Source organism: Pleuronectes platessa, chromosome 12 (genome assembly GCF_947347685.1).
Source record: "Pleuronectes platessa chromosome 12, fPlePla1.1, whole genome shotgun sequence".
Lineage (NCBI taxonomy): Eukaryota > Metazoa > Chordata > Actinopteri > Pleuronectiformes > Pleuronectidae > Pleuronectes > Pleuronectes platessa.
Genome location: NC_070637.1, coordinates 21696861 through 21710254, shown reverse-complemented (window position 1 = coordinate 21710254; position 13394 = coordinate 21696861). Strand labels below are relative to the sequence as shown.

Genomic DNA, 13394 nt, shown 5'->3' with positions numbered 1-13394 from the left:
TGAAATGTTTTCTTCTCCCAAGAGTGAGTCGCCATGTTTGCTAACAGCTATTTACACTCAGTTTATCCATCGTCAGTTCGTCTTGTGTTGTCTAATTGTTTCCCTGTAGGCAGAAGGTAATTTATATACATGGGGGAGGGGGTATGGATTGTTTCCCAAACAGTGGATGTGGGCTGTTAGAAGCCATCCATCCCTCCATCAGTCCATCCATCCATCCCTCCATCAGTCCATCCATCCATCCCTCCATCAGTCCTTCCATCCGCTGCTCCAGTCTGCTCAGAGTCGGCTGTCGGCCATCATTCAGTCCTATTGGGCTAAGTGCTGTGTTGAGGTGTTGATTCAACTTCATAGAGATTTTGTAATGTGTAGTTTGTCAAACTTTATTGCCTTAATATAAAGAGATATTTGTTTCGCCTGCCTTCATTGATACAAATGATAAAGGTATGATAACTAACACCTAGTTGCAGAAACTAGTTAGTAGTTTGGTTTAAAGCTGTCCTGAGTCGACCTGCATCATTTATTGTTTGATATCAACTCTTGCACAAGTGAGCTATCTCCTAACGAACATGTTGGATGGTGTGGATGCAGTTTGTGAGCTTCCATTCTAGTTTTCTTTTGGTTTTGTTGTTATGTTTGTTTGGGATAAATGTAATCCCTGTTGTTAAGTTATATGTTTTCATGACCTTTTAATTGTGTATACATTCTGAGCTCCTAAAATACGATTTGGGGAATGCTGCCACTACACTAATCTGAAATCTGAAATGTTCCGGCTTCATGCTTTGACCTTTCTGCTGGTTTTACTGGAGGCTACTCGACTGCAGGCCCACATTGTTGCACGGGATTAAATATCCGTTACCACAACAGTGAGACTCCCAACGTTTGTCCAGTTTGAAAACAGTTGCACACTTCCACTGAAGAGCCTCTTGTTTCCATGAAGAGCCGGCCGTTAGCTTCTGTGCTTGACACTGATCAGCTTCTGTCGAGCTGCGGTCACTCTCCTGTGTCTCTATTTGTTTTTCTATACAATTAGTCCTTTTGAATCCTGCACTTATTCTCTCATCTTTCTATTGAAACTCCTCAGTCAGCTTCTAGTGTTTTTTAAAGCAGCCTGCTGCCAGAACTGTCTGCCATCCCAAGCATAATAAAGCCGGCGTCCCAGGCCAGCTTTGAAAAAAAAAAGAAATAGTCCTATTTTTGCTGGCAGATCCAAATCCTAAGAATATAAGCAGCCAGAATAGTCCATGTTTGGCTCTGAGAAGAAGGTTTAGGAATGTCTCGCTGCTTTGATTCCTCATCCTCTGAACACACTGGTCAGATTAAAGCTTGGGTTTCGTCTGTGAGGTCTGAACAAAAGCTTGGATATTGAACCGAGAAGCGGCGGCCTGCATGAACACGTTTGTGTTATGGACACATGCAGGATAAAGGCTGCAGCTGATTGGCTTAGCACCGCGGGTCAGAGGTTTGAGGTCAAAGTCGGGATCATGTTTCATCCTTCGTGTGTTTTCCTGCAGGAGCTTGTCCAAGAACACAGAAGATTCAAAAGGAACTTTACAGATTTGTGATCTTACAGTGAAATGTGAGGGGTTTTCTCAGCATCTAGAAAAACACAAATGAATTTAAGTTGACCACCTTGTCCTCGAGACGTCGGGTTCACGTTCATTTAACTGTCAGACGTTTTAAATGCATTGAATGCACACAACACCGCAAAGGACATAATTACATTGTAGTCATGGCATGGATTTTCCATTGCCTTTTAGAGGCCCCTCAGTTTTTGCTGCAGAGGAAGGAAGTATTTCCTATCCACTTTTCCTGACCCGTGTTTTTCCAGTTGAGCCTTCTCTATCCTCAGGGCTCCTCCATCCTCTTATGTGGCTTCAGTTATTGCACACAAGTCGATTAGTTTACTTTTCAGTGGCGTCAAACTCTGGGATTTCTGGTTTTGTAATTACCGTACAACCCCGAGTGACCAGCACCGCTGAAGCTGAGGATACGACGTGTTGACTGACATCTGCTCTAAAGTGCGTGTTGATGTTTTGTGAAGCCAGCTCTCGTTGATGCCGCTGACTCATGGGGGTTAAACCTGGTCACCAAACATACTTTCTGTTGACAGGTTTAAACACGACTTCTTTCTTCTCCTCTCTTCTCTGATTTCTCCGTGCAGCCCCATCTCTCACTTCCAAAGAGTAATTCAAGTAGAATGTCAATCAGTGTTTGTTTCTCTCGTCTACTGATGTGAGAACAGATCCCAGAACACAACAGGATTAGATAATTACTCCTGCAGAGATATTCTGGCTTTTCTTTGCTCCTTTCCATCTTGGATTAAATTTGTGCTGTTATGGAAAATGTATGTGTTACCTGTGATTCACTCATATCTTGTGTTTTAATCAGACAGGGATCACTGTTGATTTTGCAGGACATGTATCCCAAAGACAACTTTTATTTTTCACATTTTGAGCTTTGCAGTGGTCGTCCTTTATAGCATTTGCCTATTTGCATTGTACAGTAGAAAAACACTGCAGGTAGTTAAACCTTTAAACAGAGTAATATACATTAATCTGTCCAACAGCTTCCATACTGAGAAAAAATCTGAGATTACTATGACAATGATATACACCAGTAATTGTTTGCAGTTAACAAAATAATGAATAAATGACAAAGAAAATGATCAAATACTCACATTTAAGAAGCTGAAACCTGCAACCTGTTTGCTCGACAAATGAATAATCATCTAAATTGTCGCTCAATGATTTTATTTTAATCAACTAATGGATTGATCACTTCATCAGTGCATCTCTAACGGGCATTTCCACACTTATTTTCCATATTCTGACATTTTCTGGAGAAATAGAAATGATTGCAGTTGCAGCACTAAGGTTCCTGATCATCTAGACACCGTGACACTGCCCGAAGCCGTCACCGGGGCCGTGGATCAGGGCTTTCCAGTGTCTCTGCCTCTCATACACACAGACAGACTAACAGACACACAGACACACACACGCACGCATACACACAAAAGCATCCAATCTGTCCCCTTTGACCAGCAGCTGGTGGGTGGCAGGAGAGTCCAGTGTGAACTTGACCCCTAACACCCTTTTAACAGGAGACGCCATTCACTGTATCTATCTGCTATAACAGTCCTACTACCAATCTGTCCTAAATATGCAGCTACACACACACACACACACACACACACACACACACACACACACACATACATTCTCCCGTCGCCATTACAATCATTAACTGGACACTGATTATATTAAGGCCGGACCCACAAGACTAATTTCACTAAGTGCAACAAAGCTTGTGCTTGTGGTTGAGTGTGTTTGTGTGTGTGTGTGTGTGTGTACACAGTGTAAAGCTGTTTGTCTATTTGTTCGAGCTCATCCCAGTCGACAGCCTCTGGCCCTGTAGCTTGTCTGGTTAGCTGTGTTTTACCTTCACCACATTCCCTCGGCTGCTGAAACTCTTCGGCCTGTTCTCCTCCGGTTGCTAACGTTGTGATGTCGGTTGTAAAATGGAAGATTTAGATGAAAACCTTTTGTTCTGAGCGGAGTGGGAGGAGCAGGGGAGACGGGAGAGACGGGGAATAAAGTGTGTTTGTGTGTTTTAGCCACGCAGTTAAAATATTATTTTTAATCACTCACTGGGCGCTTTTGAAATCCTCCCTAACAAGATATCAAGCTGTAATAGTTACAAAAATCTTTACTTTGGAAAATCTAAACAAACGATTCATAATTTATGAGCCCTTAAATATTTAACGTGTTTAAATGTTATGTAGGAAAATCTGTTTTCAAAATGCCATGTTGAAAAAAACTGATATTGAACAACATGAGACTAAAGTCAGATTCAGTGACTGTTTCAGTGGCCTTATTGTTGTGTAATTTTGTGTGTTGCCTGTTATTGCTTCTCTCCGTGGTGTGGATGTGTCGTCACTGATCCACCGCTCGGCTCTTCTCTCTCCTCAGATCATCAGAAGTTGGACCGAGAGGCGAGAATCTGCCGTCTGCTGAAACATCCAAATATAGGTGAGTCTCGTTGGAGAGTCCACAGGCTGGAGGATCAGAGCAGCAGCTGGGGACAGATGTTTGGAACTGTCTCTTCCACAGTTCGGGTTTCGGTCCTCAATGTTTGTTGTCTCATATACGTCACTGCTGCATGTGTGAGAAAATAACAATAATTGCATCTAGAATGACAGGAAGTCGTATGTGTCCACCGAGACCCAACAGTCCCCTCATTAAACCACATTTACATCCAGTAGATCATGAAATAATTTCCTTGATTTGCTTCTTTGTCTGTATCTGTCTCAAAATGTAATGGTTTCTTTACCTGCTGCTTTTTCTAAGATCTTGGCTCGTGAAACTCCAAAGCATGAAACCTAGTAGGAGGATAGAGCTGCATAAAAATACAATACACATGAAAAATGTCATTAATATGTGTGGCGAAGCCCCCATGACCTTTTATCCATGTGTGTGTGGAATGATTTTTTAATATTTATTATCTTTCATTGCACTGAATCTAAAACACACCGACACGACGCACGTATTTTTAGATCCAGGGTGACTTTGAAAGGATTTTAATTATTCACTATTTTCCATTGTGGCTAAAAAGAAGCTGCTTTATCGAGACATTTCTTTCTTTTGAAAAAGAAATCGTCTTTGTATTGAATTCATGACATGTAATTAGTTTTGATTATACCTGATTCTTCTTGTTGCTGCTGATTTGCCGAATTCTTCTGTTATATTGTCATGTATTATGATTGTTGTTATTATTGTCTCTTCAGAATAGTTTTTAGATTTGTGTTTTTATTTCTTTCATCTGGTTTCATGTTGATGTGGAAGTTTTCAAATAAAGCAAAACTACAAGCGAATGCATTAAAGCTCAAAGTGGTGATAAAGCACAAGCAATGATCACCACTGCTGCCCTCCACACACTCGTATATACTTATTATCCTTTTATTATCTGTATCTTTATTATAATTAATTATAAATATATAAAGATGTTTCCATTTAGACTTTCATTAACATGATAACATTTGTATTAACCCAAAAAACTCTGTCCCTGTGTGTTTCTCTGTCTGTAGTACGGCTCCATGACAGCATCTCAGAGGAAGGCTTCCATTACCTCGTCTTTGACCTGTGAGTTAATCACATTAACACAGCTGCACACACACACACGCACACACTCCCACATAGTCACACAGACGCACACATGCCGCACACACGGGTCATTCGAGGATGAATTGCTTCACCTAAGCAACAAGTCAATCTAAATTGTTTTTATATTTTCCATGACGGTCTCTGTCTGCAGCAGAAACTTCCACTTTCCCACTGAGCTGAAGGAAAGAAGTCGTTTTTCACACGTGTGACGTGAAGGTCACTTCGCTGTCGTCGTGTTTAACCAACAAATAAAAATGATTAGAACTGTCGGGAGGAGCAAGTCGTCTTTTTCATACGATTGATGGCTTTAGGAAACTAGAATGTGGCTCAGTGGAGAACACAACTCCACCAACAGTCCACTTATAATCCACATTTAGATTCACTAGATCCATTTAAATTCACACGTCTGATTTGTTTCATTGTGATCCGGCTCTTATGTCCTTGTGTCTGTGTGCAGGGTCACTGGAGGAGAGCTGTTTGAGGACATCGTTGCGAGGGAGTATTACAGCGAGGCCGATGCCAGGTACACTTTCTCCTCTCGCTCACATGTTTATTAGATATTTTCCTGTGTTTTATGATATTTGCTGTCCACCAGAATTATAAAGGTCCAGCTGTCAGAGCAGAACTGAAAGAACAAAATGTACTTTGTGCTTCAGCAGCAGAAGAAATGCTGGCTCAGTCCTCTGAGCTTGTTACACAGTCGACACTTTCTCTTTGACCACGTGGCTCCGCTTTTTAAATTTAATTTCATTAATAAATAATGACCAAGCTGTCCTCAGTCTGGAAAGCTTATTTTGAGTGTGTTGTTGGAAGATGCAGTTTCTTTTTTTTTAGAACTGGAGCACATTACCTGACTGCAGGTTAAAACATAAAGTAACAAAGCACTTTACTCTTAAACAATCAGAATAAAATAATAATAATGTATAATATAGATGTGTTTTAAGAAGTTAGATGATGAATGTATAGGAAGAGCTTCAGGTCCAGTGTTTTCCTGTTGAACTGGACTTTAGGCTTTTTAACTTCATGGAACTTTTACACACACAAAAAAACTATTTAACACAATGCAGGAAACAAAAACCTGAAAGATTATGAGATATCTTCTTTAGAGCCGGTACTGAAAGTAGACAGGTCCGGTTGGTGTGGAGACATTTAACTTAACAAAAAGACCTTAAACCAAACCTGACGTGCTCACAAACTAAAACCGAAGAGAAGTCATATTCAAACCGTCAGTAACACTAATCTGTGGCAGATTTAAGTTAAATTAAAACTATTCGATCATGACGATGCTAAAGAGAGTGAAGACAGGAGCATGCTTTTTGATGAGGACTTTCAGTAGCTGCAGAAACGGGATGGGGGATAAAATGGTCTTAGTAGTGAAATGCTGGAATGACTGGGTAGTGGAGAATAAAGTGTCTAGAGTCCAGGTTCAGTCCTAATTTGGAAATAACGCCAGCGGCTTCTTCTGTTGAGTCTGTCTGACAGCGAGAGGACAGCACTCTCCTATTAAAACAAAAAAAAGAGAGAGAGAGAAATCCTCCTGCTGCCGACCCCGACTTCACCTTTAGAATGTCAAGCTCAATTTAATTTAAATGAAATAACAGTTATTTTAACTGTGCATCAGACCAGTTAAATTGCTTATGTGCAAGCTTACGTAAGCACCACACACACAGAGAGACACACACACACACACACACCCTGCCCACTCCACTTCCTTCCACACATTCAGTCACATAAAAAATGCAGCAGATTTAACTCCCATGTGGATCTTGCGAAAGTTCCCAAAATGTTTTATTTCTGCTCCCTCAATTCGGGGATGTTGTTTTTCTCCATTTTCTATCGATGCAAACTTATCACGTTTGATATTTCATTTCAAACCAGGAAAACTAAAATCAGCACGTTAATCAGAAACTGAAATGATTATTAGGAAATGACAGTAAGTTGCAGCCCGAAAATTAATCACACTGACGCACAACTGAGAGCTTTGAGTTTAGAGTTCTCACATATATGTTTATAAATCATAAACAAAGATGAACTGATCAGATTTTGGTCGACAAAGGTCAAGCCTGGTGTGACCATTCAAAACACATGTTTGGGCTCATGAATGCAACCTCTCAGAAACACCCTTAGAAGTAAAAACAATGACTTGGACTCAAAGATGAACTGGTTTAGGATTTGGAGGTCAAAGGTCATGGCTGGCTCATGAACTCGTCATCCTAACGACGCCTCCAGAGAATCCTTTGGCACAAATGTTCATTCAGACTCGAGGATTAACTGATTTCACTGGTCAAAGGTCAAATGACTTCATGTGGATCTGTAAAAGCAAGTCGACTGAAAGGGCCAGTGTCTGATTCTGGTTCTGTCTTTCCTTAAGTCTGAGGTCGTGCAGATGTTGTGGACTGACAGATGTGTCTCCCCTCTCTTCCTCTCTTCCTCTCTTCCTCTCTTCCTCATCCCTCTGTCTCCTGCAGCCACTGCATCAATCAGATCCTGGAGAGCGTCAGTCACATCCACCAGCATGACATCGTGCACAGGGACCTCAAGGTGAGTTCAACGGGACAAACTCCCCTGGGATCTTAAACAATGGTTAGATACAAATGTGTGTGTGTGTGTTGTGTGAAAGAGGATACAATGTGTCAGTGGGGATACACAACAGGTCTAAACACACACACACACACACAAACACTCGCACAGACGTCATGCTGTGACGTTAGGAGCAACTTAAGGGATGAGCGTCATCCCTCTCATCATCACCTGCCTGCTCTCCTCCTTATCTCTCCATTCCCATCTTCCCTTAAATCTATACCCCCCCCCCCCCCTTTTTTTCATCTGTTCCCCTCCTCCCTCCTCCCTCCTCCTTCTCCTCTCTGCTCCCTCCTTCATTGCTGAGGAGTGACGAAAGCAGACCAGCTGCTATTAATAGCCGGTCTGTGGGTGAGATGACGGCCGGTGACGATTCCCCCCCCCCCCCCCCGACCTCCACAGCTGCGGTCTTTCATTTTAATAAATACCATGTGAGATTCAAACCCCCGAATAATAACTGCACCTTTGTTCTTTTTATTTTATTGCCAACACTCAATTCAGAGTCCTAAACTTTAATATTTTATGCAATAATCATTTATGTGATGGAGCAAAATGAAACCATTATTTTTTGAGGAAGGAGACGTAAGTGGAAAATAAACTGAGACACGGATAATAAAATCAGATTTTGTGTGTGAGGTGTGAATGAACTTCTGTTACTGTTCATTTAACTGATTGTTACGCCTCATATGGATCTTTGTCTTCTGCTGTCTGTGCATCATCACTGCAGTTTGTTCTTTAATGGTGTATACGGCTTATCCTCTCAGGGTCACCAATCCCAGCTGATATTAGATGTTGGGAGACCATGCAAACTCCACACAGAAAGACCCAGTCCGAACTGGGATTCCATCCTAATTAAATCAAACTGCTTATTTCTTTTATTTTAGTGGTAATGCAAAATATATATAATATGTCTGGGTTCATTTTGTTGAAATTTTTCATTTGATGGAAGGAACATCTTGGATTTGAATGCTTCACACAATTCATTCCATTATGTGTGTTTGACAAGTGCGTTATACCTGTGAAGAGCATTTAGATCATGTTTTGGACTTTAGGCCTTTATTTGAAACATGGGGAGAGAGAGTGGGGAAGATGTGCAGCAGAGAGCTGGATGGGAGTCGAACCTACGGCCGCTGCAGGACCTTAAGTCAAGCCTCTGTACATGGGACGCCCCCCCCCCCCCCCCCCGTAATAGCTGTTGAACAAGTAGATAGAGAAAATATATCAAACCTGAGCTAATAAGATTGTTTTTCCATTTTAAACCTGCTGCAAACAAACTTTATTTACTTTCCAGCAAAAAAGCTTCAATATACAGTAAACCAGCTGCTGAGCATCAGACAGACTAAGTTAGTTGTGATGAACCTAAAGTCATCAGGTTCGCCTCAAACACAACTCGTCACTAAAGGCCACGTTGCTCTGTATCTGCTGGATGTGTAAATGGGAAACTATTAGCTCATCTCAACTTTATCAACAATCATATTTCAAAGTTGTGTTTACTTCCCTCAAATCAAATCATCCCCAAAAAAACAAACTGTTTCAAAGCTTTAGTTTGTGTTAGTAGAACAAACAAAAAGACAGATATTATCTTTATTGGTATTTAAATTGTTTGAAAGAACTTCCTTCCATAAATAGACTAATGATGCCAACAAAGTGCGGAGCGGTGTGACCTCACACTCGCACGCATCACATGTCATATCTCATCTCGGGGGGGGGGGGGCACTCGCTGACGGGGAAAAGAAGAATTAGAGAGAGAGAGAGAGAGAGACAGAAAGAGAGAGAGAGTTTAGTGCTCATGGCTGGTGGCAGGCTGGGTTGCCATGGTAACTGTAGGGTGAGGTCACCCGGCTGCAGCAGCACCAGCGGAGGGACTCATTATGCCACCTCCCATCTCTCTCTCTCTCTCTCGATCTGTCTCTCTCGATCTGTCTCTCTTTCTCTCTCTCGATCTGTCTCTCTCTCTCTCTCTCTCTCTCGCTGTTCTCGAGTTGCTTCTTCTCCTTCTCTCTGTCCCCGTGCGTTCTATTGTTCTATCCATTGTCTCCGCTCTGCCCTATAGAGGGGGACAATGATGGGAGGATGGAGGGATGGGTGGATGATGAAGTACTAGATGGAGAGAGATGGAGAGAGAGAGAGACTGATGGATGAGAAGAAACAGGCGAAGCACAAAAACGGTTACTACGACTGTCATACATCTGTCTGCATTGGAGGCGATGAGGACGGATATCACTGCAAAGGCTTTTGACCTTAAGAGAGAGAGAGAGACACACACACACACACACACACACACACACACACACACACACACACACACACACACACACATACACACACACACACTTGTCTCTGGGGCTTCAGAGGTGGTCATATTTATGTTAATTTCCCTAAGACTTTCTCTAACTCTACTTCTATTGGTATAACCTTAAAACATGTCATCATTTTCAAATATATTGAAAATCCACTGAACTTGAACATGAACACACAAACACACGGGGCCACCACACTGTGTCGTGCTGTTTAAGCCACACATTCACACGTGGTATTAACCTGCTGTTATCTGGATTCATCATTCCAACAATGACCTGTGATCACAAGCTTTTCACATTTACACATTAACAAAGGTTCTTATCTCTGCTCTCCTCTGGATGTGATCAGATCTCAATGTGCAGGTGTGTGAGTGGCTCCGAGGTGAGGAGTCAGGGTCATGTGACAGATTAGGAAACACAAAGATTTTTCAGCTGCACGCGCTCGTCCACAATCCTACGACGCTTCACAGGATCCTGAAGTAAAGCTGCTGTGTGTGAGCTTTACTCCTTCGCTGAGGAAGAGCTCGTCTGAGTCGTGTGACCTTTGTGCTGGTTTAGCACATTTCATCTCTTTAACAGAAGTGGACACATGGTGCATTTCCACTTGGCTGAGATCAGTTGTGTTGCACATGTATTTACAGCAGCAGTATCGTACAGTCATATTCACAACCCTTTATTATGAAGGGAACCTTTAGGAAGTGAATCTCAAACAGCTGTGCAGCTTTAATCAGTACGTGACCTCTCGTCAGATTTCACTTGACCTCACATGTTTCCTCGGGCTCTTCTCCTTGAGTGAGAGTAACTATGAAGCACGGAGATCAAAATGAGGAAAGTGAAGACACACTTTCACACAAAGTAAATCACAGCTCAAGTCCGGACTTCTCACTCAGTCGGACGAGTGTGGAAATGTTAAATCCTGTCGGAGCTGAGTGAAGAGATTCTTCCTTTATCGCCTGCTCGTCCAGTTCATGGCTCATTTCCACTGGAGAGTCGTTTTCTGAAGGAGGGGACATGCTTCTCTATTTCCTCCTTTAATGAAGTGTATTTTTTCCTCTTATATTGTGTATTACTTCCTCCTCATATGTGATTTATATTTTATTTCATGCTAAACTTAGGAGTTTGTCCAAAGATGAATTTGACAACCGGATCTCAGTAAACGCCTGATTTGAGTTTTGACCCTCAAGTCTTTCATTTTCCAGCTCTGGATGGACATCTTGTGTATTTTTTACCTTTTACACAAATACCAGTTGACAAAGGAATGTTGAAAACCGTCCTCAGTTGCCGACCTGAGTAAAAAAGTTTCATCCTGATGATCTGTGTGTGTGTCTGTGTTGCAGCCGGAGAACCTGCTGCTGGCCAGTAAGATGAAGGGAGCCGCGGTGAAGCTCGCAGACTTCGGTCTTGCCATCGAGGTGCAGGGGGAGCAGCAGGCCTGGTTTGGTAAGAAATCACACTCGGCTCATAACAAATAGAATAATGTGTCGCCTCATTCTACCAGTTTTCACTTTGTGCAGCTTCGTCAAAGACTCATCATTGTTGCTGGAGGACATGAAGCATTAAAGTAGCAGAGAGCTTGTTGGCTCAGAACATGAAAACAATATGCTGGGTTTTGTCACTATTATAGAAAACAACCGAACAACAAAAAAAGTGTAGCTTATTTATCACCAACATAAAAAAAAGACCGAACAAGAGGAGGATGATAAAGAGTGTAAATAGAGGGTTAACACAAATATGTATCTTTTTGCTTGTTTTTCTTTGTAAAACTCACTGATGATGTAAATGTTTGTGTTTGTGCAGGTTTTGCAGGAACTCCAGGATACCTGTCTCCAGAGGTGCTGAGGAAGGACCCGTACGGCAAACCAGTCGACATATGGGCATGTGGTCAGTCAACCAGTATCAATGCTTGTATGCTGCCACAGCTATCCTTCACACGTAAATCTGTTCATAGAGAACGTGTGTGTGTTTGTGTGCGTCAGGTGTGATCCTGTACATCCTGCTGGTGGGCTACCCCCCCTTCTGGGACGAGGACCAACACAAACTCTACCAGCAGATCAAGGCTGGTGCTTATGACGTGAGTTCACTCTCCTCTACTTCTGTTTATCAAAACATCAGGTAAACACGGGCGAGAGTTTAGAGTTCACTTCAACTGGGGAGGAGAGGAAAATGCCACTGAGGTGATGTAAAGGCCACCGGAGAATTCACTGTCAGTTATTTGATCTATTATTAATGTAAAACTATTGATCGGGGGAAGCTCCTATCGCAGGTTCTCTAGAATCTTGAACTGCACCACACACGCTTTGTTTCCTGTTGCAACATAATGGACGTGAATGTCAACTCTCACCACGAGCCCTGCAGGACACCTTCATCTCAAGTCTCATCCGATAACACGTTCTGTCGCACAAACTCATTTAAATATTACATTTCAAGTTTTAATTGCCTGCCTCTTGTCATTGGATCATTTTTAATCTTCAGCGATTTACTATGGAGAGAGAGAGCAATAGGCTTATTTATCAGATCTTGTCAAAGTCCTCTGGGAGACAGAAATTTAATACCCGTATTAATTCCCGTAATTGGAAGCAACCACATCTAATGAATGTGCATAATAAGAACACTGATATGAAGCGACAAGCACTAATAACAATGTGCACTTCTCCAACATCATCATTGTCGTGTAGATACCTTCCATCATTTCTGTCTCTAATCGACAACTGACACTGTTTGGAGTTGATGTCTCTTGACTACTTGCTTAGAATTTGAGTAGTGAACATGTTTGGTACTTTATGTTGTTGGGGGGGGGGGGGGTTACAGGTGACTGGAGTGAGATCTGACTTTGAAGACTCCACCTGGTTCTCTCACCTATTTGAAAATGAATAATCCTGAGAAATCAACAGAAACAAACACGATACAGTGACAGGAAAATATAAAGTTACAATAAATCGACCAACATAGTAAATTACATGGGACTGATTAGTGCTGTGGTTTTCATTGAGTTTCCGTCCCAATCTGAAAGCCTCCGGTTCACTAAATATGATACAATCATCTTTATCATGATTATTATTCCATTAGGAAGCATCGAATGTGTTTAACTTGCGATGAAGTGATTTATGAAGACAAATGAAATGTGCTAAAACAAAAAGGAGAGATGAGGAGGAAGAGCTGTTCCACTAAGAGGAGCTGATGTGATTATGATTGTCCACTGCACTCGTAAAAATCTCAAAGATAATTTTGCAGCTCATCAATTTCCAGTTATATTGCGCACACACCATAACTCCTCTGCTGCTTGTTTGCTTTACACTCAACAGAGGTTGTGTTCATAAACAAAAAGGCACATTTAGTTATAGACAAGTTGGTAATT

The 13394-nt window shown here is 41.8% G+C and overlaps 1 protein-coding gene across 8 annotated transcripts in view; it reads left to right on the top strand.

Moving 5' to 3' along the window:
- Positions 1-13394, top strand: part of LOC128453098 (calcium/calmodulin-dependent protein kinase type II subunit gamma) — a 53668-nt gene that overhangs the window by 21037 nt on the left and 19237 nt on the right. For all 8 annotated transcript variants that reach the window (XM_053435773.1, XM_053435771.1, XM_053435776.1 and 5 more), the window contains exons 3-9: positions 3969-4028; positions 5084-5138; positions 5617-5682; positions 7628-7700; positions 11377-11479; positions 11837-11920; positions 12016-12110. In XM_053435773.1, the coding sequence (XP_053291748.1) occupies positions 3969-4028; positions 5084-5138; positions 5617-5682; positions 7628-7700; positions 11377-11479; positions 11837-11920; positions 12016-12110 (536 nt within the window). The remainder of the gene's footprint in view (positions 1-3968; positions 4029-5083; positions 5139-5616; positions 5683-7627; positions 7701-11376; positions 11480-11836; positions 11921-12015; positions 12111-13394) is intronic.